At 36.6% G+C, this 19753-nt stretch overlaps 1 protein-coding gene across 2 annotated transcripts; it reads right to left on the bottom strand.

Annotated features, from left to right (window-relative positions):
- Positions 1-5581: 5581 nt before the first annotated feature.
- Positions 5582-18641, bottom strand: LOC113732573 (cryptochrome DASH, chloroplastic/mitochondrial). Of its 2 annotated transcripts, none has more exons than XM_027258445.2 (13): positions 18132-18638; positions 16926-17065; positions 16593-16817; positions 16367-16492; positions 16199-16273; positions 15800-15916; positions 15667-15713; positions 14695-14771; positions 14459-14534; positions 14163-14232; positions 13848-13971; positions 8522-8571; positions 5582-5967 (listed from the first exon to the last, which is right to left on the bottom strand). In XM_027258445.2, exons 1-13 carry the CDS (start codon positions 18568-18570, stop codon positions 5779-5781), a joined length of 1755 nt encoding a protein of 584 aa, XP_027114246.2. In that variant the 5' UTR covers positions 18571-18638; the 3' UTR covers positions 5582-5778. The 2 variants fall into 2 exon arrangements, with proteins under 2 accessions (XP_027114246.2, XP_071936694.1); XM_072080593.1 differs by having other exon boundaries at positions 5892-7240; positions 18132-18641.
- Between the last annotated feature and the right edge of the window lie 1112 nt (positions 18642-19753).

Raw genomic sequence — 19753 nt, 5'->3', positions numbered from 1 at the left:
GCATAGTTCATCGCCTGGTTGAGAAAAATCATGTTTAGGGTGGCGTCACCTAATAGGTCTTTTATTGGCATAGACATCTCACTTTAAGGACTAATTTCATGTCAAAAAAACTTTGAGGGAGCAAATCAGCTTAAGTGAAAAACTTCAAGGACTAAATTGGCATTTTCCCGAAGAAATAATTGAATTACCAACATATTATATTGGACGACCAAAGCAAATCTGAATAAATTGCATAAACTGTTAGATCAGTATTCACACAACACAAATATAGAGGATTAGCCATTAATTCCTCATTATTAAGAAAACAAAACTACAAAATTTGATGGTTAATTACATGGTTGGGGCTAAATCCACACCTCTATAATCTAAATCCACACTCTTACAATCAAGTTGACCAAAAAGACCATAGGCATTTATGGGGCTTGGTAGAAACTCTTTTAATAAAAAAAAATTAGCCTTTTTTAGGTGAAAATAGATTGTGCTAATTTGGATTTAAAATTTACATCATTATGAATGGTCTTAAAATTTTTGACATTTTTTTCATTCACATTGATGGAATTTATTTTTTCCTCTTATGTGGTGAAGTGAACACTTTTACCTTTTTTTATCATGTAAGAGGAGATAGATTTTTTTTTAATTATGTTAAGAAATTATTTTTTACCTTTTTTGGCACATTGCACTTCAAAGTTGTTTGAGATATAACTTTAAAAAAAAACTCACAAATCAACAACTAGGTTGATGGTATTAAACATATTCAATTAATTAAAATTTGTGATTAATTTTTTAAAACATCTCTTGTTGTATGAAAGACAAGTTTTTGTATTGAAAAAAGTTTCTAACAAACTCCTATGGACTTTATTGTCATCTTAATCTTAGAGGTGTGGATTGGGGGTATGTGGATTTAGCCCCCTACCCTAATTAGATTTAGTTGGTTTAGACATTTTATACATCTTTGCAATATATGCTAAATGACATGGCTAAAAGTTAGCTCTAATACTAATTGAAAAACAAATAACATACATATATGTATAATGTTCTTTTTTTAGTGTAAGTTTGAAGGGTCGAACTCAAGACTTCTTACTTACATTTCTTCCCTCCAAACCACTCAAATCAACTCGCTTCCCTTCATGAGGCCATACAAATATATGTAACGAGTAGTGAGAAATTACGGGAGAGTTCTTAGAATTCTCCCTACCATCAGATTTAGGAATCAAATGAGGATTATAAATAAAAGATAGGATTGTCTTCAATTATTGTCATCAAGCAATGTTGATGACTAAACCTTAAATATACAATTGAGAATATTAATAGGCTAAACTAGAGATTCTTATATGTGAATATTAAATCAGACTTCCTTCCATCATGAAAACGTACCATAAATACACAATTGAGAATATTAAGGAATAATATATTCTATGGTATTCTAAGTAATTAATTGAAGATATGCATTAATGAGAGATGCCAATCAATGATTGATAAAAAATTAATTAATCAATTAGAATATCAATCAACAGAATCAATCATTTGAGTCAAATTAATCTTAAAAATATCTCATGCACTAAGATTTAGACTATATAAAAACCATATGCTCATTTAAGTTTACTAATTAAACATATCAACTCTTTCTAAAACTTAGAGTATGTCGTTAACAAGCAAGTTCTGGTGGGATGGCTGTCTTGTGGACGTATGGCCAAAAAATTCAAAATATAAACACTCGTGGTTGGTTCATAGAAATTCATATTTGTTGATCAGGATTGTGACCAAAATTACAAATCATTCATAGCAATGAGGTGATAGAGGCGAGATTTGTGGGGATCCCGTGGACTTGGTGCAACATTTGGGTTCTGAGGGAGATTTTAAAGAGAGACTTGACAGAACACAGGCATCCCAATTCTGGCTCCAGAATCATGACAAAGCTCAGGTGGAACACATTAGAAAACAACCATCTAACCACTGCATATTAATGCTGGACACCAGGCCCAATCCAGGTAGAACAAAAAATGCTTCCAATTTGATAGAAAATGGCTACAAAGTCAGGAGGTCAATGAGGTGGCGAGGAAAGCTTGGAATGGACAGCAACAGGGGCCGGCGTTAATCAAGATCAGCAAAAAGGTTAAAGATTTTAGAGTGGCTCTACTCAAATGGCATAAACAAGTGCACAGAAACGCTGGCAAGGCAATTAATCAGATCAAAGACAAGATCAACAGGGTTAAGGGAAGTTCAGTGGAGGCCAGAAGCAGAGAATTGATGCAGGCATGGTTCAAAGACTTGGCCGAGACCGAGACGACTCAACCGAGTAGTCATTGGAACGGGACCTTCCATTTCGATACCTAGATGAGATGATTTCGAGATAATGTGTCGCCGAGAACTCGATCGAGTCACCGAGAACTCGGCCAAGACGTTTCCGAGATGGATAGGAACGACCGAATCATCCCTAGTCAACTCGAATTTTTATTATTTTTGTTAATTTTTTCTTATTTTTGTTTATCTTTTTTTTTTTACAATTTTTAAAATATTAAATGTCTCAAAAATTTGCGTCTCGCCGAAACCGCGATTGATATGTCGAAACTAATGTGGAACGGTCCGGGCCACAATCACGACCGCGACTGCGGCTTTGAACCATGGATGCAGCTACATGAGCAGTTGAACAGGGCATACACAATGAAGAGGTCTTTTGGAGCCAAAAAGCAAGATTGAAATGGCTAAAGGAGAGGGATAGGAACTCAGGCTTCCTTCATGCGAGGCCAATAGAAGAAAGAAAAGCATAATCAGCAGACTTCAGAGGGGGAATGGAACATGGTGTAACATAGAAGAAGAAATTGCTCAAGAAATCACTGACTGCTACGATATGCTGTTCTTTACATTCCAACCAGCGGGGTGGGAAGACATTCTAGAGGGAATTTCAAAATCTGTGAATGACCAGATGAACTTATACCTCACCAAACCTGTAAGTGAAAAGGAGATCAAGAAGGCACTCTTTTCAATGCATCCTAGTAAGGTCCTCGGACCGGATGGTATGTCCCCTACCTTTTTCCAGAAATTTTGGCATATCATTGCTAGAAACGGTGTTGGTGCTACAATCTTTCTTTGCCTTTGGTTGCGTTCCTAAGTGCTTAAATGAAACTTTAATCACCTTGATCCCCAAATTTAACTCCCCGACCGTAGTGTCCCATTTTAGATGAATAAGTCTTTGTAACGTCTTGTACAAGATTATCTCCCGAGTATTGGTAAATAGATTAAAACCTCTGTTAAATAAGTGTATTAGTAAGAGTCAATCAGCTTTTGTTCCCCGCAGACATTTTGGATAACGTTATTGTGGCTTATGAGTTCATCTGCCACCTTGAAAACAAGAGAACTGAGAAAGATGCCTTCATGGCCCTGAAATTAGACATGGCCAAGGCGGATGATAGGGTAGAGTAGAAATTCATAGCTTGTGTCATGTTCAAGATGGGTTTTTGCCCAAGTTGGTTAAGTTGATTGTTGCATGCAGGTCTTCTGTCCTTTTCTTTTAATATTAATGGTGCCAAAACTGGCTACGGGATCCCTAGTAGAGGCATAAGGCAAGGAGACCCCTTGTCTCCTTATCTCCTTGCCTCCTTATTCTTTCTTAATTTGTGCTGAGGGATTATCAAGTTTATTAAGACAAGCAATCTACAAGAACCTCCTTTCTGCTCTGAAAATTGCAAAAAACTACCCCTCTATTTCTCATTTATTTTTTGCTGACGACTCACCTTTTTTTTTTTTTTTTTTGCAAAGCTAACAGTTCTGAAGCAGGTGAAGTAATGAAAATTCTCAAAATCTATAAGACTGCCTTGGGTCAGCTGGTGAACTTGCAAAAATACTCTGTACTCGGCACTAAAGACATAGGCGCAAAAGTAAAGGAGATGATAGTAAGTACCATGCTAGGAATTAGAATTGTCACAGATGGCAAATACCTTGGATTACCTCTAGTGATTGGCAGATCAAAGAAGGCGATATTTACATACATCAAAGAAAGATTGGACAAAAAACTGCAATGGGAAAGCTACTCAGCCCCGCAGAAAAGGAAGTCCTGATCAAGTTAGTGGTTCAACTATGCCAGCCTACTCAATGTCTGTGTTCAGGTTACCTGTGCAAAGAAGTAAACTCCCAAGTAGCCAAATTTTTGTGGGAAAACAATAATGGAGAGGACAAAATGCACCGGATGAAGTGGAGGAAATGTGCAATCTTAAAGGGAGGGGGGAATGGGATTCAGGGATATCCATCACTTCAACTCAGCTCTCGTGGCTAAGCAACTGTGGAGGTTCGTTACCTGCTTGAACCTGCTGGTAAACAAGGTAATGAAAGCTGAATACTTCCCCAGGAGCTTAACTTTTGAAGTGAAGAAGAAGCCAACAGCCTCCAAAGATTTGGCAAAGCTTACTTAGCTCGCTTGATCTACTGGCAAAAAGAGGGAGGAAAACAGTTGGTAGTGGCCATATATGATGTTCCCAAACTCTACTGATGGGTCCCAAACTCTAATGATGGAAAGGTCCAAGCCCAGAAACCTCCAAATTGCGACCTGGTTTATGTGCTGGAACTGAGAGCTGCGAGGAACTGGAACACAGACCTACTTGCCAACCTTTTCTCCACAAAGGAATGTGAGCTTAGTCGAGCAGATACCTCTCAGCCTCTTTGAAGGACTAGATAGCTATTTCTGGAGTGCAGACAAGATGGGAGTATATTCAGCGAATTCCGGATACCGCATGGCAAAAATACCGGCTGATAATGATAAAACAACGTGCTTGAAGGGAGGAAGAGCCCAGTCACGGGAGAGGGGAAGCCAAGGTATGGAAAAAACTACAGAGTTTGAATTTAAACATAAAATAAAACACTTTCTTTGGAAATGCCTGAACAATATTATCCCAACTAACAAAGAAGGTTGATCCGATTTGTAGATGCTGTGGATATGAGATAGAAACTATTGATCATGTGCTGTTTTTTTGTAGCAATGTACAGCTTGCTTGGAAAATCTTCCCTATCCAATAGGATTGACTTTGGGATGATAGGTGGAATTTTTGGAGATGGTGGGAAAGGCAGCAATCAGCAATGGAAAGACCTAATGGTAGGGAACAGATTGAACCGACTGCAAACTTCTTGTGGCAACTTCGGAAAGCCAGAAATGAGAACTTTGACAGAAAGAGCTCACCGGTTCTATTCTTGGTGGACAAGACATTCAGATAATGGAGGGAATACAGGGAGGCTCTGAAGATGGAGTACAAGAATGTCCAAGAACGTCCAAGAACCGTGGGGAACACCACGGAAGCAACCTGGACTTCCCCACCACCAGCCTTCATCAAGCTAAATTGTTGACACAGCAATCCAACCTCAAATTAACAAAGCAGGTTGTGGGATTGTGGCAAGGGACGGCGATGGAAAAATAATCACAATCTGGGCTAATCAACTCAACTTTAGGCTTGAGGCAACATACCTGGAAGCTTGGGCACTGAGACTAGCAGTTATCTCAATGGGTTGCTACTGGACATTGATCGATTGAGAGAAGGTTTTGAAGTGAGTAGGTTTTCTTTTGTTAGAAGGCAAAGTAATCTTGTTAGTCATAGTGTGGGAAAAGTTGTCTTCAAGCTTAAATATGATGTTATGTGCGAACATTGCTCCCCCCATGGCATACTTTAAAAGCTACTTACCCTTCACGTGTAAATCTTTTGATCCTATATATATAATAGTCTATAGTCCTTTCCAGAAAAAAAGTCAACAAGCCAGTTCATGAGCAAATTCTAACTCATTCCTTTGTCTTGCAAATCACTTCCATGTTTTTGCACGCCCAGCAGTTCTTGTCTTAGAACTGGTTTTATTGCTGCCCCCATGCTTGAGGCCTACAACCGGTTTAATGTACAAATGTCCTGGGAAATTCCTTTTCTCTTTTGGCAGTGCTCGCAACTCTGGTAACCAGTAAGCTACGAACTCCCCTTCAGGGTCATAATTTTGAGCCTATATCATGTAAAACAAAATATCATATGGTGAACGAACAAATGCAATTAAAAGATTATTTGCATCTATGTCAACCTCATTGTTTCCTAAATAGCTTCCTTTCATTGGTTCAAACCAAAACAGAAGATGAAGAATTGTAGAATTCAGATGATAATAAAACATATGCAAATGCAAATAAGCACATACACAGCTAAGTTTACGCAGACAGGCAGAACTACTCTCTTATAATTCTTACAAGTGTTGTAGGCAAATTTTATTCTAGTGTATCATTTCACTTCACAATGAATCCAGCAATTATCTTACGTGAAAAGTGAAATTTTAGAGTCCTTTACTTGACAACGAAATTGTGTTTCTAGAGTTAAATAATCAACAAAATACCTATTTCATTAGGATGAAAACATTGAGATTCTTTCTACTGAAATCTGTAGTGAGTATTTAATAATAAAGGTCATGTGAAACTTTTTATCTTTTTTCCCTCAACCCACCAGGAAAGTTCAGACTTCCACTGCAGACTTAAAATTGTTTTTAGATCCCTTGAAGCCTGTCAAATGCACTGAAAGCTTTCCAAAAATTATGACTCAAAAAGTTCGTTCTCTTGAGTCATATAATGAGTTCCAGCCACAATAAGGTGCTAATCCACATCAAAATTTGTTGTTTTAAAGATCTCTGGCTATGAAACATAAGCAAGAATCTCATTTTGATTACATCAAGGACAATGAAGCTTCATATAAAATCCGTGCAAGTATTCAGCAAAAGAATGACTCCAGATCCACCGTAAACAGTTTGGAAACAGAGTAGAACAAGAGGGCCATCTGGTGGGTTTCAAACCAAAACTCCATCGCCAAGTCAACCATTACATCAAATGGACAGTTGAAGCATAATACTTGTGTTAACAAGAACATAAACTCTATAAACCAGCTATGACAAGCTGCAGCTTATGCAGTAGTTACCCAACAAATCATGTGATTTAGCTTCATCACTAAGAAAGAGCATGATAATTGACTAGATTTCTTAGCCTGAATATCAACTCGAAAAATCTGAAACAGATTCTCTAGAATACTGAAGTTTCCGAATGTCCCTAATGTTAAATCCAAACTGATTTCACCAAAAAAGCTAAAACTATAAGCCAGAAATTCTCTTCAGTATGAATCCTCTTCATATATGGCTTGAAAAGCTATATACACATTTGGGGAGGGGCATGCATGACATATAAACCTTAATTCACTTTCCTTACGGGTCCTCCAGTTTTGCATGTTTGAACAATAAGTGTCATCTGTAAATATGTAGACAATTAGCTAATCAGCATTTATTTGGTAAAATGTTAAGCTAATTTTAGAAGAAAATGACACAACAAAACATATATCTCATTTACATGACCAAACATATGGAAGCCTATAAACAAGATAAAACTGAAATCCAGCTGGATTTGGTAAATATCTAAACAAAAAGGAAAGGTCTCAAGATGATGAAAAGCCACATAATTTGTCTCATATATATTTTTTTCAAACTAAGCCATGGGTTCAACTTTTTCAGAATGAGATGGCATTTGAACATGTATCTTTGGAGTCTTAACAGAGAAACAAAAGGAAGAGAAATTTAATCAGGAGAAACAATAAAAGAACACAAGCCAGGTGAAAAATAAAAGAACAGGAGACATTATGTGGAAAAAGTGAAGGATGCCAAGGAAAATAAAAGTTAAGTTCCATTGTCTGCAACTTGCAGGGGGAAAAGTGAAGAATGAAAATGAAAGGTCGCAACCATCTTAGTTATTGTGTCCTTCATCTTCTGTTCTAACATTTGCTTCCACCAACTAAGAAGATTCACAATTTGACACTTCTCTTCTCTCCTATTCTTTTTATAACCTAAAAGAGGTAACAGCAGGCTTTCTTATCATTTCTTATCCACTCTATGCCTCTCTTCCACATCATTGTGTAAAAAGACCAAGTTCCACAATGTGATTTTACTAATCAGCCACTCTCCACTACTTTGGTAATAGCCCTCACCTTGAGTTTGAAATCTAGAATCCTTACTATATTAGACCAATAAAGCTTCATTTATTGACATTGAGACAAGTTAATTTCCAAATGTCAAGTTTTATTAGTTGCTTGTTGGGTGAGAACGATGCCTCTTCTGCACTAGATGTGAACTATTTTAGAAGCATAAACTTTATTTATTGCCTAAGGTCTCAAACCATGACTTTAACTTAGCTTGTAGGCGTCACTGAAGTCATTTTCTTTCATCATGAATATTACATTCAGAAAATTGTAAATTGGGTTTAAAATGTCAATTATCTTGGGAAATTTCCCACCAACAAAGAGCAAACTGCGACTTCATTTTGTCAAACGCAACAATGTCATTGTCTGTGAGAGTGTTTGCCATTTTAAGAAAACACAAGTCCCGATACAACAAAAAATATGATAATCAAACTGTTGGCTTTTTCTATTTTTTTCTTGTGGGTGAGACAATTAACACACATCGGAACAGCAACCCATAAGGCTGAAACACCAGCTATGCATAATTCAACTGAAGTATTTGAAAATTCTGAAGAACTAACCTGCTTGGGAATGCTGAAATAGCGGTCCTCTCTCGGGTCATTCCCAACACCTTAATGAAAAGAATGCAGAAACTAAGCATAAGATTTGCAAGTCTATATGCATAGCAGAAAGAGAAAACCACAAATGTAGGATGCCACTCTAGAAGAATGTTCACAAAAAAATTAAGGGTTTTGAACCATATTAACAAGAAAAACAATTCAAACTTGATGAAGAGAACCTTTGCCGCATGAAAAATCACAAAAGTTGCCTGCATCAAGAACCTTTTGGCAGCAAACATACACCTCAAACATGTTCAACGAATGCAGTTGGTAAAGCAGAGGGCGATTGGACATTAACTATACCAATACTATGTACAAATTTTAAAGCTTAGGCAGGAGAGAGGGACAGAGGGACAGAGAGGGACAGAGGGCCAGAGAGAGACATTGTGTAATAAGAGCACATGTACAAAATCTTATTTAAGTGATAAAAAATCAATGTTGTAGTGAACTGGTTCATCCGAACAGCAGGACACTGGATTCTGACATCAAGAAACTTGGACCCATTAGCCTGCTGAGCACACTGCCAAAATTGTCTCCAAAATGCATGCATTATGGACCAAAGAGATAATTGGGAAGCTTTATGTTAACATCAGTTTCCTTTTAAAGAGAAAAAAGCAAATTCCTGAGGCTTTACAGCATTCTAATCAATGTGTAACTAAGGATAAGAAAATGCACCAGATTAATTCTGTGAAAATAGAACTCGATAAGACTAAGTCATTGGAGATTTTCTTTTGTATCCACTGTTGAGAATATAATTTTACAGACTGGATTGCGCAGGAAAGCGTTTGCTGTAACCATCCCTCAGTTGTTACCAAATGGATTTCCTATGAGATTTTCTCCTCAGCTCTAAAGCATACAAGGAGGCCCCATCTCTACCCTTCATCACTATAGCAAAAGGTTTTAGCAGAATGCTGACAGGGCCAAAGAAAGTCGACATTTGCTGGAATTAAAGGAGACAGGAAAAAAAGAAAACTTTATCTTCCTCTGCTGAAAATACTCCATTGAGTTTCAATGTTGGATGTCGGGTTGGAATATCATAATTAATTTTTCTCAGCTGGTCTTTGTTGTTTGTCAACTAGTAAGCCATTTCAAAGGTTGCACATTCGAAGGGAATCAACCATTGAAAGAGATTTGAGGAAAACAGGAAAAACTCCATCCAGCCCACCTCAGTGGAAGCACAAATATGAAATCATGCCCAATGGTATTTTGAAAAGAATTGACACTTGCAACATGCAAAAGTTTACTTGTCAAAAGGAGGAAAAATTACTTTTCTTAAAACAAATTTGGCAAACTTCCCATCTTGTTTATAATCACTCCTGGAATTTGATCAAAAGTACATATACCTTAAGGACAGATAGCATGAACTTAAAACTTAAATTCCTTTGTGTACTTGAGATCCAGTGAGAAATATGCTTAAAATTGACTAGCTCCTAATGGCTAAGTGGCTATGAGAAATTTGTGAAGAGCAATTATAAGCAAAAAATCATTTGAAGGAAGAAAAGACAATGCCACCATAATTTCCTATTGCAACTATGGAGGCAGCAGGAACTAGAGGAAGTCAAAGTATCACATATCTTGCAATTGAGGATGGAGGAAGCTTCATGTTAGGAGGCTAAACAATGTATTGAAAAAGAAATTCACTGCAGTAATCAAACTAAAGCTATAGGCAGGCTAGAGCAAGACTGTAACCTTCCAAAGATTGGTTGCTTGGCCATCTAGTTTAAGAATTCTTCCCAAGACTGGAAAGTCAAAGGAGCATAAATCAATTCATCACTTATATATGACCATTTTAGTTACTTGTGATGCTGAAAAAACTGATTTGATAATATAAAACCGTTTTTTTTTTTTGGGTAAGTGGGAGGTCTTGAGCCCAAGACCTCCTGCTTACTATCCCTCTCACCTTTCCATCTATATAAAACCATTGGAGATTACTTCTTTCATGATTATGATCTTGCCCCGTGGCTTTGCATAAGTGAAGAAAATAGCTTTTCTCAGGTAAATAGAACAAAAAGAGGAAAAATGCTAGTATAGAAACTTTTTCTTTAGTCACTTGTCATTAGAAATAAAGAAATCTTAATTAATCTTATTAATATGCTACGATATGAAAAAATCCAGGAAAACATTGTTCCAGCACTCACACTCCCCCAATCATGAAAGGATAACAAAATTGAGAATTTTATTCTACTTCAATTTTGATTCACATAGTTTTCCTCAAACTGAAGTCCAAATAAAAAGCATTAATTTTCTTGGAAATGTACTGTACTTAAACTTCTTCAAGACATTGCATAAATACAAGAAGTTTGATCCATCATCAGAAACCCAGCACCAGTATAGACAACTTCTCTAACATTGTACAGAATTTCACAGAAATTCTTTATGCTTTTTCGTATAACAAGCATGACATGGGGTTTTGGTTGTGCCACAGTGGGAGTGGAAAAATGGGAAAATCCAACCTACTTTTAATAGAACTGTTCAGAACTAAAATAGTCAGTCAAAATATTTTGGGAACATCTACCATTGAGGCATAGTGAGATTCTTCTTTTCTTCTTTCAGTGGTCAACATGAAATCACATTTTAGCCAAAGCAGGATTTATTAAAAAAAAAAAAAGGGTTGAACCCTTGTTACGAACCATAGGCAGAACATTTGCTAAACTGACAACTGCACAAAAGAAAATACAAACCACAAAGTAAAGCAACATAATGTCTGGGTCTGTGTTTGATATTAAGACCGCTTCATCACATAGATGAAATTCCTAAACAAACCAATACAAGATCTATAGGATTATGCTAAAATATTTATGATGCGGGATAATGTATATCCTACACACTATGGATGTCAATGTTTGCTTTGATGTCTCTATCCATGCACGAGTTACATCAAGTACACCAACACGATTTTTGTAGAAACAAAGTCAAACCACTTCAACCTAATTGTTTAATCTCTGTGCAGTATAGGTAGAAGAACATGCTTGTCCCAAGACCCAGTTCAGCTAGTAGGGACAGTGGTCAGGTAATGGTAAGGTCCCTGGTTCCATGCTCAAGTCCTCCTCTTTCCCCTTTCCCCTTGTAAGGCTTGGAATCTCCCTTGAACCAAACAATAAAGAAAAAAGGATCCATGCTAATGGTTGGATTTCAAAAGCCACATTCACAAAATTTTTCCATAACACAAGATAACTAAAAGGACAGCAATGAAGATAACTAAAAGGACACCTAAGACCTACTAGGCCATTCATTGCTTCTGTAAGATGACCTCTCAAAATGTACCTCATCATCCTTAATTGTAAGAATGCTGCTAGGTGCACTTAACCGATAAAGAATGTATAACTGGAACTGTCAAAAGCTAAAACATCATCTCCAGAAACTAGAAAATATTCTTCCACTTTCCTGTCCTACTTTATATCTACCTCGATGATCCTGTTTTACCGTAGGTATGTCTAAACATTGGCCCAGTAGGCACTGGTGAACGGTGTCGTACAGTGTTAGTTTTTTTGGAAAAGTGAAGTTTAATAGGGAAAGTGACTAAAAGAAAGGGAAGTAATAAATTAGAGTGTGGGCTTAGATGGCTTATTGTATGCATCAACAACTCCCCAGTGGCAAACATCAGAAAAATCCTTTTATCATTGAAATCACAGCTGAGCGAATTAAAATGCCAGAAACTTCAGCTTTTGTCCGAAGAAGAATGCTTGCAAGTTCCTTGCTAAAAACTGTCCTAAATCAGAATAGCTCATTCTTTTTTTCCCTTAACAAAGTTAACCTTTTCAATTATGATGGACACATAAAATATCAAGAGTAAATGGTCAAAATGGTAACCAAACTATTTAAAATGGTACGACCTCGTCACTGAACTTTTTCTGTGGCCAAAAAGGTCACTCAACTCCCTAAAACGAGCCTTTAGAATCATTTTTTGGTAAATTAACTGGAATTACAAGTTTTCAGGGACAAAAATGTCCAAATAATGCCATCTCTTTCTCTCCTCTTACCCCTCCGCCACCTTCCTTACAACTTCCTTCTCTCCTCCCCCCTTGACCACTCGCCACCAACAGAGAATTCCATGACAACAAAAGGAACACGGACAGTTTTGAGCCGCTTCTTAGCTGATTGATATTTGGCTGTATAATTTCAATTGTGGAATTATTGTCATGTGCCACAAATACTGAAAACCTCATCTCCTCCCAACTCTCTCTCCAATTCACCACTCCAATCAGACCACATCAACCACCCTTTGCACAACTGTCTCCATAGCTTTTTCTTGTATCATTCTCTCATAAAAATGCTTCAGAGCAGTCCCATCATTAACCAAGTTTGAATTTCGAAGATCTGAGGAAATTCTTGTATATGTATCCTCATCAATATGACACCCATTTTCTTTCGTTTCTTTAATAACAACCCAAAATTCCTTCATTGAATGATTTTAAGCATAAATTCTCAGCATGAAACCATAAATAGAAGTACTTGGCCTGATTTCATCAGAATACTTGAAGCTTTTTCTTAGCATAAAAACTGAGTAAATGCTTGAAGCTTTTTCTGGGTCTTTACCTAATTTCATCGGAATATACAAACAGTTTCATGGGTCAATCTTGGATTTAAATTTGATAGCTCTTTTTCAATCTCTTAAGCCCAATCATCGGATAATATTTCATTAATAATTGGCTCTGATTTGGTTGAAAAGAACAGTGGTGGTGGCTGGGTGGGTGGGTAGGTGATGGTGGTGGAGGAGGAGGAAGAAACTGATGTTGTGGGTACTTTTTTTTTTTTTTGGATCACAGCGACCAGATCTGGTCACTGGGGAAGGGGGGAGGGAAGGGGAAATGGGTGAAAGGAGGGGATGAGAGGGGAGGAGAGAGGGTGCGGTGGTGGGTTATGCAACAGTGGCAGTGGACAGTGAAGGTGGAGGAGGAGGAAGAGGAAGAAGATGATGTGTTGGTGATTTTTTGTATTAATTATATTTACCTCCTATGAAGTTTTGCCAAAATATGGATTAACCCCTAAAGTTTGATTTTTGTTTAAAGAAAAATTAAGTCAATCAGAATAGGACATTTTTACCCTTGAAAACCTACAACAGTGGGTCAAGTTTGCTTTTTTCTAGCTGGTTTACTGGCTAAATTGTTCGAAATGATCCTAAAGGCTCGTTTTAGGGAATTGAGCGACCCTTTTGGCCACAAAAAAGGTTCGGTGACCAACTCGCATCATCTTAGATAGTTTAGTACTATTTTGGCCATTTATTCAAATATCAAACCACAAAAAAAAATTCATGAAGATAAACGTGTAATACTCAGAAAACAAATACCTGCACCATATGTCCAGTTACCATAATTGGAACAAGGATCATAGTCCAAAAGGCATGATTCAAACCATTCAGCTCCCATTCGCCAATCAATGCCCATGTCTCGAACAAGAAAGGAGCATACAATCTGTGGCAGGATATAAATTGAAAAGATAGGTTCGTAATTCAAGTTTGAGTTCAAATGAGATTTTTGTAAGGCAACTGCTACTCTACTATCAAAAGATGGGATGGTCTTTTTGTTTTACTAATTACTACTGTTCTAGGTGACAACGCAGCAATCCAGAATCACTCAACTATAACTTTAGTGTATGTTAGTACCTGCCGGCCTCGATTTGACATGAACCCTGTAGTTGACAGTTCTCTCATATTTGCATCTATAAGAGGGTACCTAGTTTTTAGCAACATTAGAAATGAGTCAATACAAAATAAAAGGTAAGTTAGCATATGTTATCTTGATCAAGATCAACATATCGATTTCCCTGTACTTTCCTTTTATTTTTCTTTTTAAAGGGATGAAGGGGAGAGAAAGAGATCTGCTGTCCAATTTGAGCATAGAAATGTGATTTTCCACAACATCTAGTGGCCACAACCAAAGCAGTGGATAGAAAGTATACCCAGTATGACCATCTCTCCAAGCATCAAAAAGAATGCTGTCTTGGTTCCAGTTAACCTCCACTTTTCTGGGCCCACCTGAATGCAGAAAAAGTAAACAAACAGCATAAATTTGATTAAATTAGAAAAGTTTACACAAGTTTCAGAAGAATGCAGCTACCTGAGCTAGGTTGTAAATTCAAGAACTGGAAGCATTTTTTATTTTTATCAATCACTTAGAAATGGCACCTCATTTTACCTGGATTAAAGAGAGTGTTTCCCTCCTTAATAGACAAAAATCTGAAGTAATCTCTCCATATCAGTTCAAACAAAACCCTGAACACATTAAAATTATATCAGAAAAATGATAAAGAGATTTATTTTCCTCTTGGAATATATACACTATTACAATTTTCAACACGTGTGGACCTTTTTGAGGTACAAATGGGCATAAAGGTTGACAACAAAATAATAGACTGACAAAGTATAACAAATAGTCCTTGCAAGAACACACTGAGTGATGTTAGTGTTGTTAAGGTGCATCTTTTAATTCAAAGACATGTAAGTTGAAAATAGAAGCATGCGTCTTTCAAAGACTGACATAATTTAAACAGTAAATAGCGTACATGACTTTACATGAAAGGTAACAAATACACTATGCACAGTTTCCCCACAAATAATTCTAGGAAGAATATCTTTGATAATTTTTTCTGGTTTTTCTCAATCTAGAGCTTCAGTTTATACTTGAAAGGAAATCATGGCATGGCATTGGCCAAGTCTCTTGCCCAGCCTTTGCCTTCTTCAGTGGTCAAGTTGTTTAACTGACTTTTTGATAGCTGAAGCAGTGAGGGCTTTAGTATAACCCCTCGAGAGCCATCAATTTACAGCAATGACTATTTTGTTCTTCAAACCCATACAACTTTTACAAATTAATTAAACAAGTAAAGAAAGTCCACTCTCGTTGGATTGTGGCATTCCAGACCCATGTCAGTTTCCAAAACTTATTTGATTGGACTTGCAAGTTTGAGAATACTAGCTTGGGAGCTCAATTGTTCCAGAGAGAAGTCCCTAGAAACCATTCAGCTCATTGCTTACTTTACTCAAAATAAATAGGAAATCTTGAAAGATATGATTTAATTTGTCCACATATGTTCATTAACTTACATGCAATTCCCGATGTAATCATTGAAATACACAAAGAAAGGAAGAAATATAGAGGAGATCTAGTTACCAGTATGTTGAATTATTTGATTGCCTCTCAGCTTCATATCTCTTTACCTTAAAATAAATGGAGAACATGCTTTTACTATGAATTAAACTGATATTATCACTGCCCATTACTAAGAATGTAAATAATGTTATACCTCCTCATAAATGAAACGAGCAGAAAGGTTTCCCGCAGCAAGCCAAGGAGAGAATTTTGTTGAGTAATCAGGACCTAGCATCCCATTTCTAGTTTCTTTGTAAATCCTCAGCAGATCCTACAGGAATATACGATGATGTTTGAACACCACACTCTCATAATTTGATTACTTTCACTTACATTCCGTTAGAACTTGAATTTGCAGACAAAAGCTATCAAACTTGAGAATTCAACGTTAGTGGTTTCTAAGGTATTAAGTGCAACATAACAGTAAACAGTGGAATATCTTAAATGACTTCCAATTGATACAAGGTCTTGCTTAGCACCACAAAATAGCCTTGAACTTAATCCCCATAGGAAAAACATAACTCAAAATTCCTATCCAACAAAGATTTCTTGCCTTTTTCCAAAAGTACTCGTGTAGTCTACTTAGAGCTGCACTTTCACCACCCACAAATCTCATTCCTTTCTCCACCTGTATCAGCACAAAATAAAGAATGCTGAAGGAACTTACATGTGTGTTAAACATGCTGCATCATCATGTATGTGAAGATAAAAGTAAACATGCCTTTGGCTTCTGAAATCCGAGCTCAGTAATTTCAGGAACAGTGCCCCAGTCACTAATGTTTGGTGGAGGTCCAAGTGTTGTTGGAATCTTTGAACAAGCACGCACTGTAGACTTGGACTCAACAGACTACAAGGTAGCATCATCCAGACACATGAAGCAATACATGAGATATTTGTTCTAACAGGCAAAATGTCTCTACTCTAACCTATGAGAAGAAACATGATACCTTACGGAATTGCGTATAGACATCTGGTAAACACTTACAATCAAATGGAATGTCATCAATATGGTACAAACTACCACCCCAGATCAACTGCAATTTGGTACCAGTTTTGGACTCTGGCTTAGTGGACAACCCTTTCAACAATGGCTGGTCAACTCGTCTCAAGTTTTTAGCAACCAATCTCTCAACATTCAACTCCTCACTGCATGTTTCTTTCTGAGCAAACACCTACACACTTGTAAAAATATCAATCAATTGGCACTAGTCGGAAACAATAGTTTTTGAAAGAATTATTGGATGTAGAAAAGAAAACATTTAAGATGGAGACTTATTAACCGTGTGGGCTCCGTGTGCTTTTGCAAGCAAAGGCAGTATATCCTCTGGTTTCCCCTGTTTAATCAACAAGTCCAGACCACGGCTTTTCAAGTTATTTTTCAAGTCAGCCAAAGACTCCATGAGAAATTGAGCCCTCAAAACTGCCCAAAAAATGTCAAAAGAACTCAAAATCACTAATATACCTTTGCTATCAAATTTTTAGGCATGGAATTTCCAATTACAATTTGGTCAGTCAAGCTCTTACTGAGAAGAACAAAAACAAGTCAAAATAGGGATAGCCTAGAAGTTACTATCAACATTTCCTTCTGCCAACAAGCTGTCCAATCATCTTCTATCTATCTAAAATTGACAAGAAGGTCCTGGTACTTTTGCATTGTTATAGGTTATATGGTTGTTATCTTTGAATATATCTGCAAGATAAACAAGTTCTCAGAATATGTAAATGCCCAAAATATTTTTACAAGTTTAAGTATGTCTTTAATTTTCCTAAATCCCTTCCGAATAAAATGTTTACTAGTGTAGATTTACTCCAATCAGGAGGCTGCACACCTTATCCCTATACTGAGTCTTCACACCATTAAGTCATATTCAATCATTATTACTGTGAACCATTCAATTAAACCAGCTAAAAAATCCACACTAGCGGGCCTAGATGATCAAGACATAAGCCCATTTCCCAATTGCACGATTTTGGTTATTTCACATGTGGCAAGGATCTAAACTCTCATGTAAAAGATTTTTGGAGAGGCTAAATCCATATCCCTTCTTCCTAAATCCACACATTTGATGCATTGATGAATTGTACAACTAGCATAGAAAATTGTTCAAGGTGTTGATTTAGTATGGAGGGGCGGGGATTTAGGCTGACATCCAAGAATTTGTTATACTACAGTACTAGTCCAAAAGGGAAATACCAAGACAAGTAATGAACATCTTATCAAATGAATGAAGTATAATTTAAAGTAAAAGTCCAGAGATGCAACATAATGAGCACAAGGTATATATTCTAAGTGCACAATTATCAATATTGGAACCTGGCAAAAATTTAAACTCCTTTTTTTGTCCAAACAAATTGCCATCCTTGAATATTGATCCAAAAGGGAGATACTAAACTAAGTATTCAAACGATAATTAAACAAAATATAATTCAACGGAATAATCTAATGGAGAAATTCAGAGGTACAGCCTAATGAGCACAAGGTATACCTCCAGTTTTAGGGAAGCCAAAGTAATGGGTGGAGGAGGTGAAAAGCCTAGGATCAACACAGTAGACGGGCAAGAGAGCTTGAGATGAAAGCCAGGCCTTAATCAAAGCCTCATTGTCCAATATCCTCAAATCACTCCTGAACCAAACAATGGCCACCCCTTTGCCTCTCCTCTCAGGCAATGAAGAACCAGAAGACGACGATGACGTGCATCTCCGGAAGGTTTCCTGAGCTATGGCGACCATTTCTTGGGGACTTACTCCTGGAACTGAAACAGCCATTGTTCCGGAAGAATTTGAGTGCATGGCTGCAACAAATTTGCAGTTGCTTGGAAATGGTTGTTTGAGAAGAAGCAGTAGAAATGAAACTTTCGTCGCTGATTTTCTTAGTGTGATGAATGGGAAAGCTATGGGATGGGAGAGTGAAGAATATGTGATCATGGTTGGAAAGCTTACACGTAGTCAGTTCAGTTTCTGGTACTACTTTTACGCCGCGGGCAGTCTTGCCGCGGATGTGTACCCGACAATGTAGATCCCAATATAATTGATGCAGGTATGACATTAATCAATGTAAAAATTGAGACAATAATAATATTATAAAAACGCAACAACTTTTGTCACTTGTTAAAATTCATACCCATAAATTCAATCTTAACTACCCAATTTTAAATAGTTTCATCTACTACTATAAATTGTTCTCTGCAATTACTATTTGTAATTCTGGATCTAGGTATTTCATACCAAAAAAAAAAAAAACTTGTATTGAATGATAGTACAAAATTTGGCACCTCACACTGGCCATGTACGTGCACTTTTTGTTGCCATTGTGTTAATTAAGAAACAACAATTCACTGTTTAATTATAATTAATTTTTCCTCCTTTTTTTAATATAAGTGAAAAGTTTTAAACTCGTGATCTCTTATGAGTTTACGGTATATTCTAGTGATTAATTGCTAAACTAGAATACATGACTATTTGATAATAGTTTGATTATCTGTTAGACTAGAAGAGGTTACCACGTGATAATAGCGCATTGGTAGAATGAGCACTTCGTGGGTCACCGCCACTATGAATCAGCTAAAGTTGTAGAAATTATTAGGGATAATTTTAGAAACCTCCCCCAAGGTTTCTAACTATTTCATTGGCTTCCCTCTAAGTTTTGAAAATTACACAAATCTCCTTTGATGTTAATTACCTTTTAATATTTAGGTCCAACTAGTAATTAAAAAATGATATTAGAAATGAGAAGATAATATGATTCTACCATTGCCCTTCATCTACTACATTATTTAATTAATTTAATACCAACTCATACATTAAAGAAAAATACTAAAATTTGTTGTTTGTCATTAGGAATCAAATCACATATAGCATCAAAATAGTATATCATTCTATATTTTTCATTTAATGCAATATCCAAATTTCTCTTTTCAGTCACATACATATTTGTCAAATATGATCAACAACAAATAATAAAAAAAAAATTTGCAACCAAAACATTACAGAGAGCAAACTTTAACATCATAAACATCCATGTCAATATATTAAAGTTAGTTACTAAAGATTTTTATGGTATTAAAGTTTACTCTTTGTGATATTTTGGTTGCAGATTTTTTATTATTTG

The sequence above is a fragment of the Coffea arabica genome, chromosome 2e, assembly GCF_036785885.1.
Source record: "Coffea arabica cultivar ET-39 chromosome 2e, Coffea Arabica ET-39 HiFi, whole genome shotgun sequence".
Taxonomy (NCBI): domain Eukaryota; kingdom Viridiplantae; phylum Streptophyta; class Magnoliopsida; order Gentianales; family Rubiaceae; genus Coffea; species Coffea arabica.
Note: the sequence above shows the minus strand (reverse complement) of the source record. Positions and strands in the feature narration are given on the sequence as shown.